Source organism: Girardinichthys multiradiatus, chromosome 18 (genome assembly GCF_021462225.1).
Source record: "Girardinichthys multiradiatus isolate DD_20200921_A chromosome 18, DD_fGirMul_XY1, whole genome shotgun sequence".
In the NCBI taxonomy this organism is placed as follows: Eukaryota; Metazoa; Chordata; class Actinopteri; order Cyprinodontiformes; family Goodeidae; genus Girardinichthys; species Girardinichthys multiradiatus.
In genome coordinates this window covers 13,872,899-13,900,429 of record NC_061810.1, presented here as the reverse complement: position 1 = coordinate 13,900,429, position 27,531 = coordinate 13,872,899, and the positions used below count along the sequence as shown (strand labels likewise).

The window sequence follows — 27,531 nt, the reverse complement described above, 5'->3', positions numbered from 1 at the left end:
AGGTATAAACAAATACTAATGCAATGTCGTGAGAAGCTTAAAACGCTGAAAAGCGATTACCGGAACATCAAGGACAGCCGGACTGATTCGAACCAAAAATATTGGAAGTGGTTTGACCAAATGGACGGCATTTACGTGTACCAACCAGCGAGTAATGGAAGTAAGAGTTGAGACGACTCTGCCACTGCGTTACTGGATTCCATATAGGTGGTGGTGAATGTTTTGTGAGTTTAAGCATCTTTTATGTTAGTCAACCCATTGGTGGTGAGTTTACTTTGCTCTGGAAGTAAAGCCATTGCCTCCTGCATGAAGACAAAAAGATGTCTAGTTAGCATCAATGTGCACTGCTTGTATTTTTACTTCGCTGTCTCATGTTGCTATTACGTGTTGTGGAAGTACTTAAGTTGTGTGTGTTTTTTTTTTTTTTATCCAGAATCTCCCTTCCACATGTATGGTGTCTTCCACGATTCTTAATTTAGACCCTCCAAGCTCCCCTGCTTCTGCCCTAGCATCTGTTGTAGGAAAGACTGTCCTATTTTGCTTATTGTAAATAGTTGGTATTTTCCCTACTGTCAGTAATAATAAAAATGGTTGCCTATGTGATTGCATCAATATTTTTGTGGGAGAAGCTAAAAGTATGCCCCAATCATTTGTCATTGACATTTATGTGCATTTATGGCTTATTTTCAAGAAAAGGTAACCTAAAAAAGTGTAATTTTCTTACTGAGTGAAGTCATCACACAAACAAGTCTATTCTTGGATGTTCCATCTCGGAAGAAACCATAATCTGTAGAGTTGTGCTTTTATATTAAGGATTTCTGTGCCATACTAGCATCTGTGTTTCCTGATAATGGCCTAATGTTTAATGGAAATTATTTTTTTTTTAACCAACGTCTTCATGGTTTATAATTCTGTTAACTGAAACATACCAACCCAAAACTAATTCATCAAACTGTAGGATTTCTTTTAGCAGTTAATTTATCATAAAGTCTCTGTAATATGTACAGGAGAAAAGTAGAGACACTTGAAAAGACACAAAGGTTTATTGTCAAAATTCATAGTGAGATACATTGATTCAGGGCTGGGAAGGCAACAAGAATGTTTTTATATCTGCAGCAGCGCAAAACTCCTGCAAACTTGCACACGGTTGTGATGCTGACTTCAAAAAGATGTACAATACTGAAAGCTGTATCTTGTCTCTCCAGAGCTTAATGCAGTTTCTTGGACAGAAAGCTAAATGTTTGTTTAGACATCCAGAAGTTCTGCAACCGCTGCAAGTCCGTGAAACTGGGAACAACAACATCCCACCACCAGGAGGCTCGTCCAAATGTCCAGACTAATGATCTGCAGTGATACATTTGCCACAGAGCAGCCATCTGAAACACACAGCATATTCAGGGGTTGGACAATGAAACTGAAACACCTGGTTTTAGACCACAATAATTTATTAGTATGGTGTAGGGCCTCCTTTTGCGGCCAATACAGCGTCAATTCATCTTGGGAATGACATATACAAGTCCTGCTCAGTGGTCAGAGGGATTTTAAGCCATTCTTCTTGCAGGATAGTGGCCAGGTCACTACATGATACTGGTGGAGGAAAACGTTTCCTGACTCGCTCCTCCAAAACACCTCAAAGTGGCTCAATAATATTTAGATCTGGTGACTGTGCAGGCCATGGGAGATGTTCAACTTCACTTTCATGTTCATCAAACCAATCTTTCACCAGTCTTGCTGTGTGTATTGGTGCATTGTCATCCTGATACACGGCACCGCCTTCAGGATACAATATTTGAACCATTGGATGCACATGGTCCTCAAGAATGGTTCGGTAGTCCTTGGCAGTGACGCGCCCATCTAGCACAAGTATTGGGCCAAGGGAATGCCATGATATGGCAGCCCAAACCATCACTGATCCACCCCCATGCTTCACTCTGGGCATGCAACAGTCTGGGTGGTATGCTTCTTTGGGGCTTCTCCACACCGTAACTCTCCCGGATGTGGGGAAAACAGTAAAGGTGGATTCATCAGAGAACAATACATGTTTCACATTGTCCACAGCCCAAGATTTGAAACTCACATTTGGCATTGGCATGAGTGACCAAAGTTTTGGCTATAGCAGCCGTGGTTTTATGTTTTTTGGATACAGTCCGTGTTAGAACCCAAACATCCCTTTCAGACAGCTTCCTCTTGCGTCCACAGTTAATCCTGTTGGATGTGGTTCGTCCTTCTTGGTGGTATGCTGACATTACCCTGGATACCGTGGCTCTTGATACATCACAAAGACTTGCTGTCTTGGTCACAGATGCGCCAGCAAGACGTGCACCAACAATTTGTCCTCTTTTGAACTCTGGTATGTCACCCATAATGTTGTGTGCATTTCAATATTTTGAGCAAAACTGTGCTCTTACCCTGCTAATTGAACCTTCATACTCTGCTCTTACTGGTGCAATGTGCAATCAATGAAGACTGGCTACCAGGCTGGTCCAATTTAGCCATGAAACCTCCCACAATAAAATGACAGGTGTTTCAGTTTCATTGTCCAACCCCTGTATATTACACTAACTATTATCTTCAACCATTAAATCATTGTACGCTGGACTTATTGTGTGTTTGGACACTATAGCAAGCTAGCTTTAGGAACCATTAGCTTACTCTCTCACTTCGTCTAGCTCGTATCCTACTGTTTGATACCGCTTTATGGCTTCATACACTCTCATGTATCTACCCTGAATGTTTTGCCTTGTTGCCTGCAGCTTTCCTTGTCTCTCTTCTTTTACTTCGAGTCTGACAAAAGCCATACCCTGAGCAGCAGGTTTACCGTTGCTTTCATGTTCTCTACTGTTGTGCTGTGTTTGTGTTGCATACAAATCAAGTTACGTTACTTTTCGGACTCCATGGCCACCTTGCTATGGCGACCACACCCACAGTGAGGTGGTACCCGGTTGTCCGAACCGTGTAGAGCCGAATAGGTACTGGTGGAAAGGGGCCATTAGTTTCCGACTGATCCATGTAGCGGTGAATGAATGTGTGAACATGCGTTTGTGGGTGTAATTGGGTAAATGTAGCTATACTGCAAAACGCTTTAAGTGGTCAATATGACTAGAAAAGGCCTATATAAATTCATTCCATTTAATATTTACCATTAGGTTTAGATTTCACACTCTGATTTTGAAAATGAATGAACATGAATGAAAATAGTTCTTGTGTTGTCTCATTATCCAACTTGAATAAAAATGGACTCAGTGGTTTGTCCGGCAAAAACAAGTTTGTGCCACCAAGACAGGTCACAATTGTTTTTTACTTTAAAATTATGGTGGCACACAAAAACATTTAGCTGCACAAACCAGCGCTAACCTAGCATGAATGTTGACGACGGTGAAATTAGGATCTGCTTGCTGTCGGTTTAAAACTAAAAGGGTATTTCACATATTTTTAAAACAATCTAGACATTTGTAATTAATATCTAAAATCCACAACCTTGTCCAAACTGAACGGGAAAATTCTACGTTGAACAGCGAATCTGTAAAACACCGTTTAAAATTTGTGTACCCTCGGTTATATTTATGAAAATACAGAAAAAAACTGCACTTTCATTGATTGTTTTTTTTTTTTTTGGACGGGGAATTAGGACCAACATAGACAACAAGCATAAACGGGTCAAACCTGAACAAAAACATTCTCCCCTTGATTAGATCTTTAAAACATTCTCATTGGGATTTCTAAAACCTTTACTCTGAGAAAACAAACAAAAACAAAATGGCAATGTCTGGTTTCTGCAAAGATATTGCTAAGATCTTGCATTCTTCTGACTACTGGATCCAGTATTTTGCATTGTGTCGTCTCATGACCTGACCGTATGTGTTCTCACACATGTGAGAACATGAGTTCTTTTGAAATATTAACTAAGAAATCAGCCACTCATTTGATCTCTGGCTCTGTGAGAAAAGAAGCTGGAACGTCTAGTGTATGATGTCCTCTTTGAGGGAAGTAGCCACACTCGAGACTGGGCCATAGCTCCTGGGTGACATCATCAGCTATTCTGGGTCTGTGTCAGTGGGGCATTGTTCATGCAATGAGTGTGTGTGTGTGTGTAGCTGCAGGGTTGGTGAGAAGGAGATGGGGAGCAATATGATGAGAGAAAAATGATGGGAGAGGAATGAAAATGAGAAGGCTGGGTATCTAATGTGGTTGCCTTAAAAGAGCTTTGGACAGTACTGTTTGGAAGTTGGAACTGGTTTAGTTTTAGGCAGTGGAAAAAGCTGAATATGAGCCTGCTTCAGGGTCACAGGAAGTGGGGGAGGATGGTGTACAGAGAGCAAGAACTAAGGCTCTACTGTCTGATCTGGACGGCAAGCCAGCCCTCTTCCTCTCACAAGGCTGTACGCTGTGTTTACACATAGCTTAAAGCAGGGGGTCCAAAGTTTGGCTCGAGGGCCGTTTGCGGTCCTTGGAATGATTTAAATTCACCACAATTTAATAATGGCATGAATTGGGTTTGCCGACTCGGGCAGTTGATGCAGATGCACGTTTCATAACATTTTGAGGTGCAATTTTCAGTGATAGGTGGCCTTTCAAAAATATTACAAATATATCAAAATCTTCTTAAAATAAAATTATGCAAGGTGCAACACAAAGTATTCATCTTTTATTAACCATGTTGTTTTGCTTTTAATTTGAATTTGATAGTAAAAATGGCCACAAACATCCAATGAGTTTCACTGAGAAGTAGACTTGGACACTCCCCTTTTAATAAACTACATTAAACAAAGCAAACGTGAGCCTGAAAATACACAAACACACACACACACACACACACACACACACAACCTTGATAAAGATTATCAATCCAAAGAATCTAGGACACTGTGAGACCCTTTTTATGGTTCGGATCTACAGGATTTAGAGATTACTTGTCCACGAAAACTGGACTATATTTTCATTCACAAATTGTTAGTGAAAAAAAATATTTTTTGCAATTTAAATAAGTCAAATAGTAGTAAAAATGATGTGGCTCCCCAAGTGCTTTCAGTTTGACATTTTTGGCCCCTAATGCAAAATGTTTGGACACCAGTAGCTTAAAGAGACATTAATTCATCAGGCATTTTCACTGTAATTATTATAAAAAAATCACAAAGGGTCACAGATTAACCCTTTAAAGCATTTAGATTTCACCGGTTCGACTAAAGAAACAGATTTATTTTAAGTTTTAAAATCCTTACCAGTCTCTTTCTGTCTCCTCCTACCCCTTCTTCGGTTATCCACCACCCAGAGCATGGACTCGTCCGACCTGTCAGATGGTCCCATCACCCTGCAGGAATATCTGGAGGTAAAGAAGGCCCTGGCCTCCTCAGAAGCTAAAGTGCAGCAGCTGATGAAGGTCAACAACAACCTCAGTGAGGAGGTCCGGCGGCTGCAGAAGGAGGTACGGAGGAAAGTGCTGAAATCAGTTGCACGAATAAGGGCAGAGTATGCATTAAAGGGATAGACCAGATTTTTTGAAATGAGGTTATCTTCAGTAACAGTTCCCTTTCCTGTAGTAGACAGATGCCTCATCGCAGTGAGTTTGTAGAAAAGAGAAGAAGTCCTTGCAAAGGTGGAAGGCTAACAGCTGTTCAGATGGAAATCCCCTAATACTGCGCAGCATCCCACAGACAGTTTGAGTTAGTTGTTTTAAACTGCTCTTTTATATAGGCAAGGAAACCATTACTGATAACGTCACAAAACCTTAATTTATAACATCTATTGCTTTGAGACGTTAAAAGATGGATTTCAAACACATGGTGATGGGTTTAGATAACTGGGCAGGAGGACGTTTTCTTTTCTCTCAGAAGTTTTCATTTTCTCTTGAAGCAAGAGCTTTTTCTGATGGTTAGCAAGGAGCTGTTTCAGCCTCTATGGTGCGAAGCTTGGAAGCTGCAAACACATTTTCTGTCTGTTTTAGTCTGGTTTTGATAAAGCTTTTCTGTTCCTTGCGGCTTTCTTTGATTCCCTGTGAGCCATCTTTGTTGTAGTTTGTTCATTAGAGGCTGCTAGTTTTCATTTATTTTACTCATAATTCATCTGTGTGTTTTCATTGTCACATCACTGAAGTTTTATTGGCGATATGATGCAAACACACAGGACTGCAAATGAGAAACGTTCAGAAATGCAAAGCTTTCATTGTTCATTGCTGATCCATTTAATGGAGATAGGTCCATGATTGCAAACCAGATAAAAACAATGTTGAACAATGGATTTGACAATGCTGATTCTTTTCTTTGGCCTTCTGACCTTAAATCAATTAAACTTTATGTTGAAATTTGCATTGTATAAGAAATACCTGCACAGTTTAATTATGCTAATGACTAATTAATAGATGGGAATGGGGAAAAAAAAGTCACTCTACCTAACCAGAGCAGGGAGGTTTTTACAACCTAAGGAAAAGATGGAAATTAGATTAAGCAATGATTTCACAAATGTTTATTGTACAACTGAGCAAGAAAGACACATCTTAAAGAGTAAAGGTCTTCAGACAGTCTGCGTCTGATTTTGGAGACTGGATAAAAATGTCACATGACACTGCGTCATCCTGAAAAGCTAACCCATCTAGCGTCAGGTCCAGATTGATTAATAATGTTTTTTAGCACTGAAGTTCCTGACTTAAGAAATCCAAGATGTCAGGTAAGCCAGAAAAATGACCACAAAGCAAAGATTTTAGATTTTATTTTCTTTGTTTGGTCAGGATTCAGTTTTTATTCTGGCTCATTATTAATATTAATTATTTAAAATGATTGCTAATAATGACCAGCATGCCCAGTTGTTGAATAGTGTGATGGTGTATCTATAAACTATTTTTCTACAAAGTGAAGCCTCTAAAAAATATTCCATGTTTGGTGAATCTAAGCTTTGAGACAGGTGCTGAACTGCAGCTTCCCAGTGTTTAGTCAGACCCAATCCCTGTTTTAAATGTTTTATCACATATTTCATTCCCCCATGTTTGATATGAGTTACTGTTAGAAGTCTTTTTATTTTATTTTTTACTTGTCATTGTGTTTGTTTTTGACGATTCAGTTTTACCCCCACCTTCCCATGTTCCTCCCTCCATTCCTCCATCCCACCCTCCATCCTCTCTCTTCCTACTCCCTTCCCGCTCTCCCCTAGATCAACCGGATGCAGACAGAGAACAGTGCATTACGGGGGGGCCAGCAGGCTGGGGGGACAGCAGGCCACGGGGTTGGGGGCCCTGGTGGAGGAGGGGGAGGTCACTGGGCAAGTGGCGGGATGTTCGGAGGAGTTGTTGGTGGTTGTTTGGGTGGGTTTGGTTCAGGAGCTGACCCCACGGGGCTCTCTGTGCCCTCCTCAGCCAACGCTCACTCCCACCTCTACCGGAGGGAACGTCAAGCCATCTCAATGTATGAGCCGGGAGCAGCCCCTGGGCCCACGGCCCATGGTCCCCCAGCCCTGGACTCTCTTGCAGCCCGCCTGCAGCCCCTCAACACACCCAGCGTAAGTTAAAAAGCCCCATAGACCTCTTCCACCTCCCACCTTCAAGACAATGGCTCTGATTGGCCGTTGTTGGGTGGTAGTCCAATCCTGATATGTGTATTTTTCACACCTCTTTATCTCTTACATCCTGTTAACCGATCCTTCTCCTTAAAAGATTGATTTGTGCACAATTCGCAGTTAAATTATTATTCATACTAAACACTGTTTTTTAATGTCTTATAAAATGGAGCAAAAAATGATCTTGAGGAGAAAGATGTAGAGACTGCCTGGCAGTTCCACTGATGCTCTGCTCTTTTGCCTGCACCCTTTTCAACCCTTTAGAACATCTTAGGTAGCTGTGTTTCAACTGCTAAATCTGGAAATTGCACACAAGTGCATGCACACACTTAAAAACGGAAGCATCTCTTACAGAAAAATGTTTTGGTGGTGGATTTGGGTATTGCTGATAACTGTGTGACCGGTTCAGCAGTCAGTTCTGCACTTAACCTCAGTGCAAGCCCCTTAAACGATGGGTTGGTGTTCAGGTCACTAGCTCTTTCCCCCAAGTTTTACCAGTCTGTCTGTTTTCTGTCTGTCTGTCTCTTCACCGTCTGCCCCTTGCTCACTGCGGTGCAGCCACGCATCCTCCGGATGTAAGCATTCTGTCTGTCACTGTGTTGTCATTTCATCGTGACTGTAGGAGTTCCTTACTTTTCTCCTAGAATACCTTCTGGAGTTTTCTCTGTGTATAGTGATTTTTTGTTTTGTTTTGTTTTCTACTGTATATGATGTTTTGGAGAGGTTTTTAACCTAATAGTTTAGATTTTTTTAGAAATATGAGAACACAGTGCATACTGTAGCTGCGATGGGATGAAGCTTAAGCTGGCTTGTTTTCATCTTGTTTCTCTGCTGTTTATATTTCTCTTTCTGCCGTCACACTTCCATCTGCCTGTCCTTATTGTCTGCTAATCTGTTGAGCTCACATTTTCACCACTCTTATTCCCCCTCCTCTCTCCTGCTCTCCATGTGTGTTGATCTGTCCTTTCAGGTGAGGAAAGGTGGAATAAGTGGTCCAGCACCGTATGGAGTCCAGCATGTGTCTGGATCTATAGAGATGGGCCGATACATGGTGAGCTTATGCTTTGTTCTCTGAACTCAACCCCTCACACTCACTTGATACAGAAATCAAAAGGACACATATTGTTACATCGTTTAAAAGGAAAAACAAATGCACAAAACTCAGAAAATTTGTGAGAGATTTCTATTTTTTTATTTTTTTTATATATATTCTTTTTGTGGCACTAGAGGCCTTTATTTTAAATTTGTTCGACAGTAGGTAGACAGGAAAGAGGGCAAAGAGATGGGGAGACATTCGGCAAAGGTCGCCGGGTTGGGGACTCAAACCTGGGACAGCCACATCGAGGACTATAGCCTCTGCACATGGTCGGGCACTTAACCCCAACACCATCAGCGCCGCAATTCTAATTCATAGTTTTTTTTGTTTTTTTTTTATTAACATTTTTATTTGGGAGTAAAAGAGTGACTCACATGTTCACAAAGTGCAATACAGAACTCCACAGACATTCTTCAACAATCTAAACATTACAACTTTCAATATGTTTGTTAAACATCCAGTAACTTATACTCTTTCTTTCCCTTTTCCCTTCTCCCTCCCTCTCCCCTCCTCCAAAAAAAAAACAATCAAACATACTGTCAAAACAGTAAAACAGATCAAACAGAGTAGCTAAGGAACGGTGGGTGTCAGCTCAATCTCATCAGTTTCAGATCTAGTGTTCATGAAGGTCCGCCATGATTTCCAACATTTTTCAAATCCGTCTTGCTCCAGTCTCAGCGCAAATGTCAGTTTTTCCATCAGGAGAATGTCCTGAACAACGTTAATCCAGCCCTCTAGTGTAGGTGGTTTATCAGTCATCCAATTTTGAGTGTCCAGCATGATCTATCTGCATTTCTGCCTCTCTGGGAAGGTGTTCTGAAGAACCGTATAACAGCCTTCCAGGCAAATTCTCTATATGTTAGTGATGATGTACATTTCCAACAGTTTCTCAAAATATTTAACCAGTCCTAAATGTGGATCTGACAGTTACCCCCCCTCTCCCATTTCTTCTTGATATATAACGTATCCCTTCCTTCCAGGTTTTGTAACTCATTATACATTTTGGATGTCATTTTGTTAATGGAGGCTGATTGGTAAAAAAAATTTAAATACCAACAAAAGGCCTGTTTGGTTCCTCCTTGTTCGTTTTTTCTAAATATTGCCGGATTTGTAGAAAACTGAAGAAATCATTATTAACTAGATCATATTTCTGTTCAATATCGTAAAAATTCCTCAGGTTTCCTTTGTGATAAAAATCAGTATATTTGATCAGATCCTTTCCAAACCATTTTCTAAAGGTGTTGTCTGTTTTATTTGGAGTAAAATCTTGATCGTATGCTATCCATCTGATTGGCGAACAGGATTCCTTATTTTCTTTTACTAGTTTCAACCAGGTCTTAAGTGCTGTTTCTGAACATGGGTTACATTTTTTAAAGTCTTTCAATAAGTCTACATTACCAATTATTGCTTGCAAGGGGATATCGATATTTGAACATTCAATTTCTTTCCATTTTGCTGTGTAGGAGGGGGTCACACATCTCCACTAATGGATTTATTTGTACTGCCATGTAATAGTTTTTCATATTAGGGGGCGAGAGGCCTCCTTTTGTTTTTATCCAATGGTAAAGTTTTGAATCTAATCCTTGCCAAATAAACCTAGATATCAGCTTATCAATTTCTTGGAACGTAGATTTGGTTGCTTCTGCTGGTATTGTCTAAAAAAAATATAATATTTTTGGCAACCTAATCATTTTAACAGCTTCCACTCTTTGCATAAGTCTTGTTATGCAAAGAATGTTAAATTAGGCATAAGGCTCCATCTGGATAAGTCATTTTTTATTTTAGTCATTAAGGGGTCATAGTTTGCAGAGACAATGTTTCTTGCGTCTTTGGGAATTGTTACTCCCCAGTATATAATTGACTCCATGTCCCAGTTTATTTTGAAATTGTCTTTAATAATACTATTAGGTGAATATTTGAAAGTTAATACCTGAGATTTGTGGGAATTAGGTTTATAACCAGTAAATCTCCCATAGTCCATCAAGGTTTTGTATAATTCTGGGAGGGACTCCTGAGGTTTCGCCAAGTAGATTAAAATGTCATCTGGAATAGGGCCAGCTTTTGTTCTTTATGGTTTATCTCAATGCCATGTAGTTTGGTGTTTTGTCTAATCCATTGTGCTAGAGGTTCAATAAATATGGCAAATAAAGCGGGGACATGGAGCATCCCTGTGTGCAACCCTGTTCAATTTTTATTTTCCCTGATAGTCCTCCGTTAATCCTGATCTTACTGGTAGGCTTATTTTACAGTTCCTGAATTACCTTTAAGAACTTGTTAGAAAAGTTGAATCTAAAGCTCTAAACAAGAATGACCAGTCTACCGTGTCATGTGCTTTTTGTGCGTCTAAACCCATTATAATTGGTTGCGCGTCATTCCTTTTAATGTGACTGATCACGCTTAGCGTTCGCCTAATATTGTCTCTGGTTCGTCTCTTCTTTATGAACCCCGTCTGGTCTAAATATACACTGCTCAAAAAAATAAAGGAACACTCAAATAACAATCCTAGATCTGAATAAATGAAATATTCTCATTGAATATTTTGTTCTGTACAAAGTTGAATGTGCTGACAACAAAATCACAAAAATCATCAATGGAAATCAAATTTATTAACCAATGGAGGCCTGGATTTGGAGTCACACACCAAATTAAAGTGGAAAAACACACTACAGGCTGATCCAACTTTGATGTAATGTCCTTAAAACAAGTCAAAATGAGGCTCAGTATTGTGTGTGGCCTTCGTGTGCCTGTATGACCTCCCTACAACGCCTGGTCATGCTCCTGATGAGACGGTGGATGGTCTCCTGAAGGATCTCCTCCCAGACTTGGACTAAAGCATCCGCCAACTCCTGGTCAGTCTGTGGTGCAACGTGACGTTGGTGGATGGAGCGAGACATGATGTCCCAGATGTTCTCAATCGGATTCAGGTCTGGGGAACGGGCGGGCCAGTCCATAGCTTCAATGTCTTCATCTTGCAGGAAGTGCTGACACACTCCAGCCACATGAGGTCTAGCATTGTCCTGCATTAGGAGGAACCCAGGACCAACCGCATCAGCATATTGGTCTCACAAGGGGTCTGAGGATCTCATCTTGGTACCTAATGGCAGTCAGGCTACTTCTGGCGAGCACATGGAGGACCATGCAGCCCTCCAAAGAAATGCCACCCCACACCATTACTGACCCACTGCCAAACCAGTCATGCTTAAGGATGTTGCAGGCAGCAGATCTCTCTCCATGGTGTCTCCAGACTCTGTTACGTCTGTCACGTGTGCTCAGTGTGAACCTGTTTTCACCTGTGAAGAACACAGGGCGCCAGTGGTGAATTTACCAATCCTGGTGTTCTCTGGCAAATGCCAAGCGTCCTGCACGGTGTTGGGCTGTGAGCACAACCCCCATTTGTGGACGTCGGGCCCTCATACCATCCTCATGGAGTCGGTTTCTAACCGTTTGTGGAGACAAATGCACATTTGTGGCCTGCTGGAGGTCATTTTGCAGGGCTCTGGCAGTGCTCCTCCTGTTCCTCCTTGCTCAAAGGCAGAGGTAGTGGTCCTGCTGCGGGGTTGTTGCCCTCCTACGGCCTCCTCCATGTCTCCTGGTGTACTGGCCTGTCTCCTGGTAGCACCTCCAGGCTCTGGACACTACGCTGACAGACACAGCAAACCTTCTTGCCACAGCTCACATTGATGTGCCATCCTGGATGAGCTGCACTACCTGAGCCACTTGTGTGGGTTGTAGAGTCCGTCTCATGATACCACGAGTGTGAAAGCACCACCAACATTCAAAAGTGACCAAAACATCATCCAGAAAGTATAGGTACTGAGAAGTGGTCTGTGGTCCCCACCTGCAGAACCACTCCTTTATTGAGTGTCTTGCTAATCGCCAAAGATTTCCCCCTGTTGTCTATTTTATTTACACAACAACATGAGAAATTGATTGTTAATCAGTGTTGCTTCCTAAGTGGACAGTTTGATTTCACAGAAGTTTGATTAACTTGGAGATATGTTGTGTTGTTTAAGTGTTCCCTTTATTTTTTTGACCAGTGTATTATATCTGGGAGGATATGTTCTAATCTTTTGGCTAATATAGAAGTAAAAAAGTTTATAATCCTGTTTCAGTAGACTTATTGGGCGATAGTTTGAACTGTTCAGTTTATCTTTACCTTTCTTTTGAGTACCCCGTTTTGGACCCAGTTAAATGTTCTCAAAGAACAGGGGAAAGTTCTTTTAGATAGACCTTATACCATTCAGGATTGAATCCATCTGCTCCTGGTGACTTGTTAAGTTTTAAGTTATTTACTGCTTTTTCTATTTCCTGGGCTGATATATTTTTGGTCAGGAATTCAGTTTGATCACTCGATACAGTGCATTAGCGTCATCCATTCCTTGTTCTTTTAAAGCATATTGTCTTTGATAGTAGTTTTCAAAGCATTCTCTTATTTCTCTATCTTTACAAATTATTTTTTTAGTTGTTGGCTCTCTCACCTTGTAAATAGTTTTTTCTTCCTGTTGCTTTTTTAACCTGTATGGTAAGAATTTTGCTGACTTGGGGCCTGTTTCATAATAGCTCTGTTTTAAGAATAATAATTTGTTCTGTATGTGGGTCTGAAGTTCTTGGTTAATGTTGTCTCTGGTTTGTTTTATTTTCCTTAGCGTGTCGAGGTCTACTCTGTTTTTATTTTACTTCTCTAAGTCAGCTAATTTATGTTCCAAATTATTTAATTTTTCTTGTCTAGTTTTTTTTAAAAGGGATGATTTTGCGATTATTTTTCCTCTTAAAACCGCTTTACAACCATCCCAAAGGATTGCCGGGGAGACTTCTCCATTGTCATTGTCCTTCATATACAGGTCCTTCTCATAATATTCGCATAATGTGATAAAGTTTATTATTTTCCATATTGTCATGATGAAAATTTAACATTCATATATTTTAGATTCATTGCACACTAACTGAAATATTTCAGGTCTTTTATTGTCTTAATACGGATGATTTTGGCATACAGCTCATGAAAACCCAAAATTCCTATCTCACAAAATTAGCATATTTCATCCGACCAATAAAAGAAAAGTGTTTTTAATACAAAAAACATCAACCTTCAAATAATCATGTACAGTTATGCACTCAATACTTGGTCGGGAATCCTTTTGCAGAAATGACTGCTTCAATGCGGCGTGGCATGGAGGCAATCAGCCTGTGGCACTGCTGAGGTCTTATGGAGGCCCAGGATGCTTCGATAGCGGCCTTTAGCTCATCCAGAGTGTTGGGTCTTGAGTCTCTCAACGTTCTCTTCACAATATCCCACAGATTCTCTATGGGGTTCAGGTCAGGAGAGTTGGCAGGCCAATTGAACACAGTGATACCATGGTCAGTAAACCATTTACCAGTGGTTTTGGCACTGTGAGCAGTTGCCAGGTCGTGCTGAAAAATGAAATCTTCATCTCCATAAAGCTTTTCAGCAGATGGAAGCATAAAGTGCTCCAAAATCTCCTGATAGCTAGCTGCATTGACCCTGCCCTTGATAAAACACAGTGGACCAACACCAGCAGCTGACACGGCACCCCAGACCATCACTGACTGTGGGTACTTGACACTGGACTTCTGGCATTTTGGCATTTCCTTCTCCCCAGTCTTCCTCCAGACTCTGGCACCTTGATTTCCGAATGACATGCAGAATTTGCTTTCATTCGGAAAAAGTACTTTGGACCACTGAGCAACAGTCCAGTGCTGCTTCTCTGTAGCCCAGGTCAGGCGCTTCTGCTGCTGTTTCTGGTTCAAAAGTGGCTTGACCTGGGGAATGCGGCACCTGTAGACCATTTCCTGCACACGCCTGTGCACGGTGGCTCTGGATGTTTCTACTCCAGACTCAGTCCACTGCTTCTGCAGGTCCCCCAAGGTCTGGAATCGGCCCTTCTCCACAATCTTCCTCAGGGTCCGGTCACCTCTTCTCGTTGTGCAGCGTTTTCTGCCACACTTTTTCCTTCCCACAGACTTCCCACTGAGGTGCCTTGATACAGCACTCTGGGAACAGCCTATTCGTTCAGAAATGTCTTTCTGTGTCTTACCCTCTTGCTTGAGGGTGTCAATAGTGGCCTTCTGGACAGCAGTCAGGTCGGCAGTCTTACCCATGATTGGGGTTTTGAGTGATGAACCAGGCTGGGAGTTTTAAAGTCCTCAGGAATCTTTTGCAGGTGTTTAGAGTTAACTCGTTGATTCAGATGATTAGGTTCATAGCTCGTTTAGAGACCCTTTTAATTATATGCTAATTTTGTGAGATAGGAATTTTGGGTTTTCATGAGCTGTATGCCAAAATCATCCATATTAAGACAATAAAAGACCTGAAATATTTCAGTTAGTGTGCAATGAATCTAAAATATATGAATGTTAAATTTTCATCATGACATTATGGAAAATAATGAACTTTATCCCAATATGCTAATATTTTGAGAAGGACCTGTATGTCTGAATTTCTTGTCTTAACTCTTCTTTAATTTCACCCTTAAGTAAACTTGAGTTAAGTCTCCACAGAAACCCATACTGCCACAGTTGCTGCCACAGATTACTATACCATGTGATTTTGTTATCATGTCGAAAATATGCTTATAGAATGTCCACTCTGAACTTGGCGGGACATACACGTTCACAAATGTAACTTCTTGTCCCCCAAGTCTGCCAACCACTATATTGTATCTACCTTCTCTGTCTTTATATTCATGGATCTTCTCAAATGTTACTTTCTGAGATATTAAGGTTGCCACCCCCCTTTTACAACCTGACTTATGTGATGCACTAAATACCTGATTAAACCCCATTTTTTTTAAGTTTACCATGTTCTGTCTCAGAGAGGTGAGTTTCCTGAAGGAATATTACTTTTGTCTTTTCTTTTCTCATTTTGCCTAGTATTTTAGCCCTTTTATGGGATTAAGAACTCCTTTTACATTATAGGTTACGATTTTTATTGGTGATGGCACAGTCATGAGTTGTAGATTTCCACGTACCCAGAACTCGTATAATAAATGACACCCTTTGGCTACTCAAAAAAACAACAGCTATCAACAATCTGAACATTTGAACGTTGTTAATCACATTAAAACGAATACATTTAAAGAGAACTTCCATTTCTTTGGTCTTGTCAACGACCTTAATGGTGTGATAGTTGGTGAGAGACTTTGAGGGAAAACCCACGCAACCCTGTGGCTGCGAAGGGCCCTCTGGTGGCATTACTTGGTTATGGTCCCCTCTCTCTTCTCCCATCTCCTCTCTTCTTCTCCCCCTTCTCCATCTCTCCCATCCCTTCCTCTTTATCCCATTCCTGTCCCCTCCGTGTGACCCCTGACTTCAAATCACTTCAGATAGGAACAGGACACATTCGTCCCATCTGCTCCTAATTGTTCCTCAAGGTTCAGCTTGTTGTTTTCTTCTAAAGGTTTCCATGTTCTTCTTATATCCCTCCCGCATCTCATTCGTCGAAAGCTCCTTATCTGTCTTTCCAGACCTGGCCCACATCGCACTCCTGATTCTGTCCACCCACGTTGTAGATGGTTGGATGATGGTGACATCGAGTCATCATGTCTTTTGTTGCTTCAGCTGTGAAGTTGTAGACACATGTATCGGCAAACTTGACTATTATTGAACGTGGGGGAGCGTTGTGGGGCTCTGGGTCCCAGATAGCGGTGAGCTCTTTCAATACCTAGGTCGACTGATGTCGGAATGTCTCAACTTATCTTGGAGTAGATTCTCCATGTAGATTGAGATAGAGGGGGAGCTATCTTCAGAGCCTTCTGCAATACCATGGAGCCTTATATTCTCACGTCTTGTTCTCCCCTCGAGCCCAATTACTTTGGCCTCTAGTTCGTCATGCGCTTCACTTAGTTTCATAGCTGCCTCTTCAATCTGCTGGATCCTGTTCTCAGCTTCCATAATGTGCATTTCTGCTTCATCTAGTCTACCGTTTGTTTTTTATTTCTTCTTTGACCTCTCAGAAGAGTTCTCCATTTTCACGACGTGACTCTCTTAGTTCTTGAAGAGTAGTTTGTAGATTAGCTGTCTCGTTAGCTACATCGTTAGCCACCAGTGATACTTCTGAGTACGAGAGGCTAGCTGTGCATTCTTCGTCTTGTAGAATCAGATGTCGAGACAACGGAGTCTTATTTGGTTTAGATTTAAGCATTTTGAATTACTTTTAGTGGGGTTTTTTATATCCCGTAGTTGCTTATAAAGAGGAGATTTATGGGATTCAACGGGGAGCCACTTGGTTAAGCTGTCGCCATCTTACTTTCTCACCCGGACGTTCCTAAATCATGGTTTTTATAAATCTTTGGCCTGGAGTTAAGGATCATCGACAAATCTGATTCCTCTTAAAGAACTACAGGTCCTTCTCAAAATATTAGCATATTGTGATAAAGTTAATTATTTTCCATAATGTAATGATGAAAATTTAACATTCATATATTTTAGATTCATTGCACACTAACTGAAATATTTCAGGTCTTTTATTGTCTTAATACGGATGATTTTGGCATACAGCTCATGAAAACCCAAAATTCCTATCTCACAAAATTAGCATATTTCATCCGACCAATAAAAGAAAAGTGTTTTTAATACAAAAAACGTCAACCTTCAAATAATCATGTACAGTTATGCACTCAATACTTGGTTGAGAATCCTTTTGCAGAAATGACTGCTTCAATGTGGTGTGGCATGGAGGCAATCAGCCTGTGGCACTGCTGAGGTCTTATGGAGGCCCAGGATGCTTCGATAGCGGCCTTTAGCTCATCCAGAGTGTTGGGTCTTGAGTCTCTCAACGTTCTCTTCACAATATCCCACAGATTCTCTATGGGGTTCAGGTCAGGAGAGTTGGCAGGCCAATTGAGCACAGTGATACCATGGTCAGTAAACCATTTACCAGTGGTTTTGGCACTGTGAGCAGGTGCCAGGTCGTGCTGAAAAATGAAATCTTCATCTCCATAAAGCTTTTCAGCAGATGGAAGCATGAAGTGCTCCAAAATCTCCTGATAGCTAGCTGCATTGACCCTGCCCTTGATAAAACACAGTGGACCAACACCAGCAGCTGACACGGCACCCCAGACCATCACTGACTGTGGGTACTTGACACTGGACTTCTGGCATTTTGGCATTTCCTTCTCCCCAGTCTTCCTCCAGACTCTGGCACCTTGATTTCTGAATGACATGCAGAATTTGCTTTCATTCGGAAAAAGTACTTTGGACCACTGAGCAACAGTCCAGTGCTGCTTCTCTGTAGCCCAGGTCAGGCGCTTCTGCCGCTGTTTCTGGTTCAAAAGTGGCTTTACCTGGGGAATGCGGCACCTGTAGCCCATTTCCTGCACACGCCTGTGCACGGTGGCTCTGGATGTTTCTACTCCAGACTCAGTCCACTGCTTCCACAGGTCCCCCAAGGTCTGGAATCGGCCCTTCTCCACAATCTTCCTCAGGGTCCGGTCACCTCTTCTCGTTGTGCAGCGTTTTCTGCCACACTTTTTCCTTCCCACAGACTTCCCACTGAGGTGCCTTGATACAGCACTCTGGGAACAGCCTATTCGTTCAGAAATTTCTTTCTGTGTCTTACCCTCTTGCTTGAGGGTGTCAATAGTGGCCTTCTGGACAGCAGTCAGGTCGGCAGTCTTACCCATGATTGGGGTTTTGAGTGATGAACCAGGTTGGGAGTTTTAAAGGCCTCAGGAATCTTTTGCAGGTGTTTAGAGTTAACTCGTTGATTCAGATGATTAGGTTCATAGCTTGTTTAGAGACCCTTTTAATGATATGCTAATTTTGTGAGATAGGAATTTTGGGTTTTCATGAGCTGTATGCCAAAATCATCCATATTAAGACAATAAAAGACCTGAAATATTTCAGTTAGTGTGCAATGAATCTAAAATATATGAATGTTAAATTTTAATCATGACATTATGGAAAATAATGAACTTTATCACAATATGCTAATTGTTTGAGAAGGACCTGTATAACGAGCTAGAAGAACAGCTGGTCTAAAGAACACTACCTGGTATTACACTTCTTAAACTCCAGGTGGTGCTGTTCACCATATGCTGGGATTTGTTAAGCATGTTGTGGCACTAGATAAACCATAGATGACATATTAAAAACATTTATTATACACCAGGTGGTGCTGTAAAGCACGCATATTATGTCCTAACCAGATTTCCATACAAGCACATGGTGTAGTTTATTTTGACTCCGCCATCTGATGTTGACAGCCAATAGCTGTGAGCTCTTATGCATTTAGGAAGGTAAGCCAGACCTTTCAAATTAACCACTGATCCTGACTTGCAGGTTCTATTTCAACACTTCAGAACACAAGACGAACATTACAGCAATATTGTGCAAAGGTTTTATACCTAGCCAAAATGTCTTTTCTGTCAAAGACTGATGAGAAAGATCTAATGAAGTTAGGCAAAACTCAAGACTTAGAAGGAAATATTTTGTCAAATATTTATACTTTGAGAGCTTTAATAAAACCCGTATATGGAGACCATAGTCCCCAATCTTTAAACCGATATCATCATGTATTTAAATCATATCTAACTGTATCAGTATTTATTACATATCCTAGTCAATCATGAAATAATTTGAATTGTCTCTATACTTAGTTAAATAGAAAATGCTGCAATGACTGTGTGTTGAGTTATCTTGACGCTGACTACTTTACATTGTATCAAAGTGCCATATATATATATATATATATATATTTATATATAGTCAGTCAGTCATTTTCTACCGCTTATTCCATAGTGGGTCGCGGGGAAGCTGGTGCGTATCTCCAGCAGTCTATGGGCAAGAGGCGGGGTACACCCCGGACAGGTTGCCAGTCCATCACAGGGCAACACACAAACAACCATAAACAAACTCATTCATACACCTAAGGGCAATTTAGAGTGACCAATTAAACTAACAGGCATGTCTTTGGACTGTGGGAGGAAGCCGGAGTACCCGGTGAAAACCCACGCATGCACGGGGAGAACATGCAAACTCCATGCAGAAAGACCCCCGGCCGGGAATCGAACCCAGGACCTTCTTGCTGCAAGGCAACAGTGCTACCAACTGCGCCACCGTGCAGCCCTATTTATATATATATATATATATATATATTTATATATATATATATTTATATTTATATATATATATATATATATATATATATATAAATATATATATATATATATAAAAATATAAATATGTGTATAGATAGATAGATAGATGGGCTCCTTATTCAGTGGATGAGTGTGAAGTTTCCTGGTGATGCTATAATTAAACATTCGAACACTAGGTGGTGCTTATTAAACATCTTTTGATGTTTTATAAGCTTGTAGCAGCGCTAAATAAACGCCAGGTTTTCGGCGCTGGTCAGAGCATGTACTGTGTCCAAACCATAGACATTAATACGTAGACGCCTTATCGAACGCTGAAGGGCATTCCATGTCGCCGCCATATTTGTGAAGTCAAGTCAGAGAGCCAAAATGCCTCTTCAGTGTGCTGCATGGAATTATTCGAACCGTTTAGGTGTCCAAACCAAATCATGGAGAGCTGTGCTTTTTTGTAAGAGTTCTCATAAAAATTCTGACTTTATTCTTTTAATACAAAATTTAAAAAAAGGTTCTCTTAGCCTGGCCCTGATTCTCCATTATACCTACAAACATAAGTGTGTGTGTGTGAATAAATAAGGTGAGGCGTTAACGTAAATCTCTGTTAAAATGTGCTTTATAAAATAAAGTCCCTTTATTTGTATCAATTCACATCACAGCCTTGCCTCCAGCAATACGGTGGACACACGGTCATGTCTCCGCAGCGGGCCACCCAGTCAAAGAGGCGTCTACGTATCGATGTCTATGGCCCAAACCCCTCTCAGTGGGTCAGTTATTCATCCACTCATAACTGCATTTGCAGCAGTCTAGCAATAGCTCCGACACATTGCTGCACCCAACAGGAGAGCGCTTGAACTCGAACGCTGTTGTCCTCAAATTCCACACCTGCTGGTGGGATGATGACATTTAATGAATGTACCTTTGGCCAGTGCAGTGATTACTTCCACCCCTGAATGTGGAAACCATTAGTATAAGAATAGACGTAAGTTATTGTAAGTTTGTGTTTTTTAAGTGAACTTGCGGGGGAAACCGGTGTTTCATTGAATCGCTTCTCTGTTACTTTGTCTAGATGTCCAAAACTGAGAAGCATGGCAGTGGCACGGACAGTGACTATGACAACACACACGATCATTTACAAAGGTCAGCATGATCAAGTAACCACTAAGATTACTCAAAAAATATATTGGTTCATTTTAATCCTGTTTTTCCTTTTCCAGTATTGGCCGGAGCAGCGAAGAAGAGGGTCGGGGTGAGTCTGAGGAGGGAGGCGGGGAGGCGGGTGAGCCGGATCCCACCCTACCGTGCACAGAGGACGTAATACTGAAGACGGAGCAGGTGACAAAGAACATCCAGGAGCTGTTGAGGGCCGCTCAGGAGTTCAAACACGACAGGTAAAGGAAAGACTCCTCATGTTGCTTGATAGTACAGATGTTCCTCTCTCCTCATCTGGGTTTTTCCGGCTCTCTGGAAGCCCTGGAAGGTTTCCCAGTCCAACTTAGTGAAATAATTTTCAGCATATGCAGAGTTGTTTTCCTCTCTTTGAGTGAACTCTTAGTCCTGATCTAACAAACATCTAAATAATTTAAAGCCCTTGCTTGGGTATTCAAAGGTACACGCTCACAATTATTCAGATATGTCTTAAAGTGTCAAGTGAGATTATCTAAACTATATTTTTCTCTATGTTGACACTGTTTCATCAGCTTTGTTCCATGTTCTGAGAAGATCCACTCTGCTGTCACTGAGATGGCTTCTCTCTTTCCAAAAGTAAGGCTTCTCCTCTGATTTCTGCGGATTTTTGTTTCTATGTCATGAATCGAGTTTTAATGGCCCTCCCTTTGTGGATCTCTTTGCAGCGGCCGGCTCTAGATGCAGTCCACTGCTCCCTACGTCTGCTGGCTTCTAGCGCCTCGCGGCTGCAGGTGGAGTGTCGCAAGGCGGCACCGTCGGAGCCCGGGGCCCCGGCGGTGGACTACCAGCTGCTCACCCAGCAGGTCATCCAGTGCGCCTATGACATCGCCAAGGCTGCCAAGCAACTGGTTACCATCACAACACGTGAGAAGAAACAGTGACCGAACCAAACCACTAATGGGAGAGAGACAAGAGACCAATGCATGGGAGGGGCTTTCAGGGGAAAGGAGAAAGACTGCAGATGGAGGGGCTGTTGGGGTGATAGACAGGAGGAAGCAAAGAAAAGTTTGGAAGATACATGAGAAAGCAAAGATTGTTCTTAACAAACAGCAAAAGGTGAAAGGTCACAAGTGTGGAAGTGAAAGTAGGGAAGGACAAGTAGAAGGATCTGATATGGGGGGTGGAATAAGAAGCATATAATTAACCGCTGAAACTGTGAGGAGCAAACAGGAAATCTGATGTTGGGAGATGTACAGTGAACTGGATCCTTAAACGCTACTGCTTTATTTATTTTTTTCCCTCGTCGTCCATCCCTCTGGCGCTTAGTTGCCTTGGGAGGAAACTACCACAGAGAGAGAAGCGGATGGAGCTACACCTTCTGCACGACACCTCCATCTTGTGAGGAGTCAGGGTGTTTATCCTCTCCTTTCCTCCTTTTCACCACTCCGTCTCTCCAGCCCGAAATGCTGTCCTTCTGCTCCCACTGCCGTCGCGGGCAGGATGAGCTAGCGGTGCAGAGGAGGACGCACCTCCACCGAGGCCCTCAGACTTTCCAGCCCGACTGAGCTTTTAAAGGAGGGCCTCGAGCTTCTCTTCCAACCCGTCACTGTCTTGTTTGTGGTGGTACACTGCATGATCCGGCATGTTTTCTTTTCTTCGTTTTCCTCTCTGAATCGCAGATCAGATTGATTTGCACATCTTTTTTTTTACTGACTTAAACACTTACACTGGAATAATTGATTCATTGTTTATCATGTCTATTGTTTTTTTTTTCTATTGACAATTTTACTGACTGTCCTTTTGAATTAATTGTTTTTTATAAGTTTATTTTATTGTGTTAAAATTAATTCTGATTTAGCAGGGAGTCAGCTGGGAGCATGTCCCCCTCTTACTGGGAGGTGAGTAAATCTGCACACTCAGAAAGCAAGAACCAGAGAAGAGGGTCCCCAGCAATTCTAAGCGCTCTTTTTTTTTTTTATTCATGTTGGCCAAGGGGTAAAAAAACGTTGCCAAAGGAGAGTGCAGTCAATATTCTGTCAGAGCAGAGGCCCCTTCGCCACATCGTGGACAGAACTGGATCCTCATCTGTCTTTTTGTGCTTGATTTCTCCTGAAAAATGTTCTGCCTCGTTAATACAGAGCCAGTGGAATCATCTCAGAATCATTCGCAGTGCCAAGCGAGATAATAATAAAAAAAAAAAACACATACGGTCCAGTTTGTTTACGAGGGAGAACCTGGCGGCCATTAACCTGCACGCATGCTAGCAAACAGAACACTACATTATGATTCAGTTTAGTAGACATGCAGAAAGCACTACATCTGGCAACCTAGAACGTAGAAAACTTTATTTTATGTCCTCGGTTTATAGGGAGTACTTGCAGGACTGTCTGGCAAGCACAATCAGGCACACGAGCTGTTTTCCAGCTCAGACGGCCTGCCGATCTGGGCCACAGATGTCTTTGTTCCAGAACTCTGCCAGCAGGAGACGGCATTGGGGAACAAATATTTTATTTAGTGCACTTTCCTTACTGCGCAGTTCCAGCTCGTTCTACTGTGCCGAAAAATATGCTCCTTTCTGTAAGGATGGATGCTGATGAGACCCTTTTTACAACTTGCTTCTATGTTAAACGTCAACAGCAGTGCATCTATATACTTGTCTCAACCTGCTACCGTTCAGCGTATTTAGCTGCACTGCTTTGTCCGCCTCATTCTGTCTCACACATGACTGAACACTGTTGGGGAAAGGTGAATCTCATCCATCTCACTCTTATCAATGTACGGTTGGATATTGAATGCATTTGCACATCGTCTTCATCATCTCCTGTTCGACTGACTTTTAGTTATTTTTGACTTATCTGACAAACACAGAAATGGGGGCCAGAAGAAAAACGCGCTCCTTCAATCATCATTGGCCATGTTTTAGACTAGAGCCATATATATAAATATATATAAATATAAAAATCAACATATATTTTCATGCTATTTTCTATTAAGCTCCATGTTAGGGTTGTTTGTGGGATATTTGTTGGCCTAAAGGGCTTCAGGCTGCAACGTCTGCTCTCCAGACCTTCAGTCGGCTCGTCCTGACATCGATGCTGGAAGTATTGTTTGGTTGCAATGTGGTGTCGCCCTCCTGTGTGGTCGGACTGTAGATATTAATAATCCAGCCTAGAATCCACACAAAGAGAAGAGGAAGGAACCACAGACTGATGTCAGTGTTGCACTATTTTCAAACAAGCTGGTTGAAGTTGGATCTACATGCTGCACTCTCCCAAAAGTCTTAGCATACATCAGGTGCAGGGTTTGTTTTGTCTGAAGAGCACTTTGGTCAAACACTACAGTCATCTCAACAGGGCAGGACAGGGATCTGAAATGCACACGGCCCAGTCCTACCCACACATGGCAGACGCTACTTAGGGTGCCTTTAGTTTGAATGTTGAAACGCTTCCATTAACTTATGTCACTTGACTCTATACACTATATTTGTCCAGAAGTTAGGACGGTAATTTCTAATTTCAGACACGCCCAAAGGTTATCAGTTATGCACAGACATACCAGTTGCAGGTTTTTGTTCCTAACCATGGCGGTGCGCCGTGGTCTGTACTGTTTTCATCCCTGGCTTTTCTTTAAACTGCACTGTGCTTTCAGAGATGGGAGAGCTTTGTTTTAACAGCAGGCGTTTACTGTATAGAGTAGAGGAAACAGTGACTTGTGGAAAAAAAAAAGGTCAATCATAATGGAAACTCATAAGCTGTACATTTGTAATAAAATAAAACAATTTAATTGCCCTTCCTAATGTGTGGATGTTCTTTACCGATAAAGTTTAGGTTTAGTTAGGACTTTAAAGGGTTTGTTAAATGTTTAGCTCGAAGTACAATGGAATAGTTTCATGTGTTAGAGTGGCCTAGTCAAAGTTCAGACCTAAACAGATGGTCTTTATCCAATTTTACAGCTTTTGAGTTACTTTGCAAAGAAGAATGGGGAAACATTTCAGTGTCTAGATGAACAAAGCTGGTAGAGCTGTACATAAAAAGACTTGACTCAAGGTGTCTAAATACAAATACAAGCCACACTTCATATTCGTAAAAAAATTTTTAAAAACCAAAAACAATGCATTGGGCTGGTGGTGAAGGGGTTTCAGCGTGTGACCCATGTACAAGAGGCTTTGGTCCGCAACGCGACAGTCCTGGGTTTGAGGCCTGGTCCCATTTGCCACATTTCTTCCCCCTCTCTCTGCCCCCGTTTCCTGTCTAACTACATAAAAAAAAAAAAAAAAAAAAAACTAGGAAGAATAACCATAACCCTAAATCATGTTTATGAGCTACTTTGTCTTAGACTACCATAAAAAAACACATCCCTATAAAATTAACTTAATTTCACTGTTCAATGAGTATGAAGACCTTTGCAAGGCACTGTACAAACAACTTCAGAATCATACATTTTTGCAGGAATATTCTGTGGCTATAAACAACCAGAGTACCATTCACATCGCCTGGGTGAACTAGATTTTACATCCAATTTAGGCCAGGGTGCTGAAAGGCTGCACTGTACAGTTGCTTGAAGTCATCACCAGACTGTTTCAACACCTTTTGGATTCTGGTTGTGTTCCCAGCCAATCCCCAACCACTAAAAGGCGTTTGCTGAGTACAATAAAGACTTCAGACCTGCGGCACTCACATCTATATTGTGCAAATACATGGAGAGAGTCCTGGGTGATCTTATGTCACTGTGGCAAACTGGGCTCTCTCCAGTTTGCCTACAGGGCAACTCTTGGTGAGAAATCAATTGAACTTAATATCACAAAGACAATGGAGTTGTGCTGTGTGGGCAGACAGCTGCAACTACAAGGGTTGGACAATGAAACTGAAACACCTGTCATTTTAGTGTGGGAGGTTTCATGGCTAAATTGGACCAGCCTGGTAGCCAGTCTTCATTGATTGCACATTGCACCAGTAAGAGCAGAGTGTGAAGGTTCAATTAGCAGGGTAAGAGCACAGTTTTGCTCAAAATATTGAAATGCACACAACATTATGGGTGACATACCAGAGTTCAAAAGAGGACAAATTGTTGGTGCACGTCTTGCTGGCGCATCTGTGACCAAGACAGCAAGTCTTTGTGATGTATCAAGAGCCACGGTATCCAGGGTAATGTCAGCATACCACCAAGAAGGACGAACCACATCCAACAGGATTAACTGTGGACGCAAGAGGAAGCTGTCTGAAAGGGATGTTCGGGTGCTAACCCGGATTGTATCCAAAAAACATAAAACCACGGCTCCCCAAATCACGTCAGAATTAAATGTGCACCTCAACTCTCCTGTTTCCACCAGAACTGTCCGTCAGGAGCTCCACAGGGTCAATATACACGGCCGGGCTGCTATAGCCAAACCTTTGGTCACTCATGCCAATGCCAAACGTCTGTTTCAGTGGTGCAAGGAGCGCAAATCTTGGGCTGTGGACAATGTGAAACATGTATTGTTCTCTGATGAGTCCACCTTTACTGTTTTCCCCACATCCGGGAGAGTTACGGTGTGGAGAAGCCCCAAAGAAGCGTACCACCCAGACTGTTGCATGCCCAGAGTAAAGCATGGGGGTGGATCAGTGATGGTTTGGGCTGCCATATCATCCCTTGGCCAAATACTTGTGCTAGATGGGAGCGTCACTGCCAAGGACTACCGAACCATTCTTGTGGACCATGTGCATCCAATGGTTCAAACATTGTATCCTGAAGGCGGTGCCGTGTATCAGGATGACAATGCACCAATACACACAGCAAGACTGGTGAAAGATTGGTTTGATGAACATGAAAGTGAAGTTGAACATCTGCCATGGCCTGCACAGTCACCAGATCTAAATATTATTGAGCCACTTTGGGGTGTTTTGGAGGAGCGAGTCAGGAAACGTTTTCCTCCACCAGTATCACGTAGTGACCTGGCCACTATCCTGCAAGAAGAATGGCTTAAAATCCCTCTGACCACTGTGCAGGACTTGTACAGGTCCTTCTCAAAATATTAGCATATTGTGATAAAGTTAATTATTTTCCATAATGTCATGATGAAAATTTAACATTCATATATTTTAGATTCATTGCACACTAACTGAAATATTTCAGGTCTTTTATTTTCTTAATACAGATGATTTTGGCATACAGCTCATGAAAACCCAAAATTCCTATCTCACAAAATTAGCATATTTCATCCGACCAATAAAAGAAAAGTGTTTTTAATACAAAAAACGTCAACCTTCAAATAATCATGTACAGTTATGCACTCAATACTTGGTCGGGAATCCTTTTGCAGAAATTACTGCTTCAATGCGGCGTGGCATGGAGGCAATCAGCCTGTGGCACTGCTGAGGTCTTATGGAGGCCCAGGATGCTTCGATAGCGGCCTTTAGCTCATCCAGAGTGTTGGGTCTTGAGTCTCTCAACGTTCTCTTCACAATATCCCACAGATTCTCTATGGGGTTCAGGTCAGGAGAGTTGGCAGGCCAATTGAGCCCAGTGATACCATGGTCAGTAAACCATTTACCAGTGGTTTTGGCACTGTGAGCAGGTGCCAGGTCGTGCTGAAAAATGAAATCTTCATCTTCATAAAGCTTTTCAGCAGATGAAAGCATGAAGTGCTCCAAAATCTCCTGATAGCTAGCTGCATTGACC

The 27,531-nt window shown here is 41.8% G+C and overlaps 1 protein-coding gene and 1 long non-coding RNA gene across 4 annotated transcripts in view; one reads left to right on the top strand and one right to left on the bottom strand.

Moving 5' to 3' along the window:
• Positions 1 to 22,652, top strand: part of git1 (G protein-coupled receptor kinase interacting ArfGAP 1) — a 43,012-nt gene extending 20,360 nt beyond the window's left edge. For 2 of the 3 annotated variants that reach the window (XM_047392653.1, XM_047392652.1), the window contains 7 exons: positions 5,270 to 5,422; positions 7,141 to 7,485; positions 8,513 to 8,593; positions 20,816 to 20,886; positions 20,964 to 21,137; positions 21,447 to 21,510; positions 21,600 to 22,652. In XM_047392653.1, the coding sequence (XP_047248609.1) occupies positions 5,270 to 5,422; positions 7,141 to 7,485; positions 8,513 to 8,593; positions 20,816 to 20,886; positions 20,964 to 21,137; positions 21,447 to 21,510; positions 21,600 to 21,815 (1,104 nt within the window). In that variant the 3' untranslated portion in view covers positions 21,816 to 22,652. The remainder of the gene's footprint in view (positions 1 to 5,269; positions 5,423 to 7,140; positions 7,486 to 8,512; positions 8,594 to 20,815; positions 20,887 to 20,963; positions 21,138 to 21,446; positions 21,511 to 21,599) is intronic. The other variant, XM_047392655.1, reaches the window with a different exon arrangement.
• On the bottom strand, positions 1,025 to 5,353 carry LOC124884630. The gene is made up of 2 exons (XR_007042480.1): positions 5,220 to 5,353; positions 1,025 to 1,376 (listed from the first exon to the last, which is right to left on the bottom strand). It is a non-coding gene; the product is annotated as an uncharacterized LOC124884630 (long non-coding RNA).
• Positions 22,653 to 27,531: the final 4,879 nt, after the last annotated feature.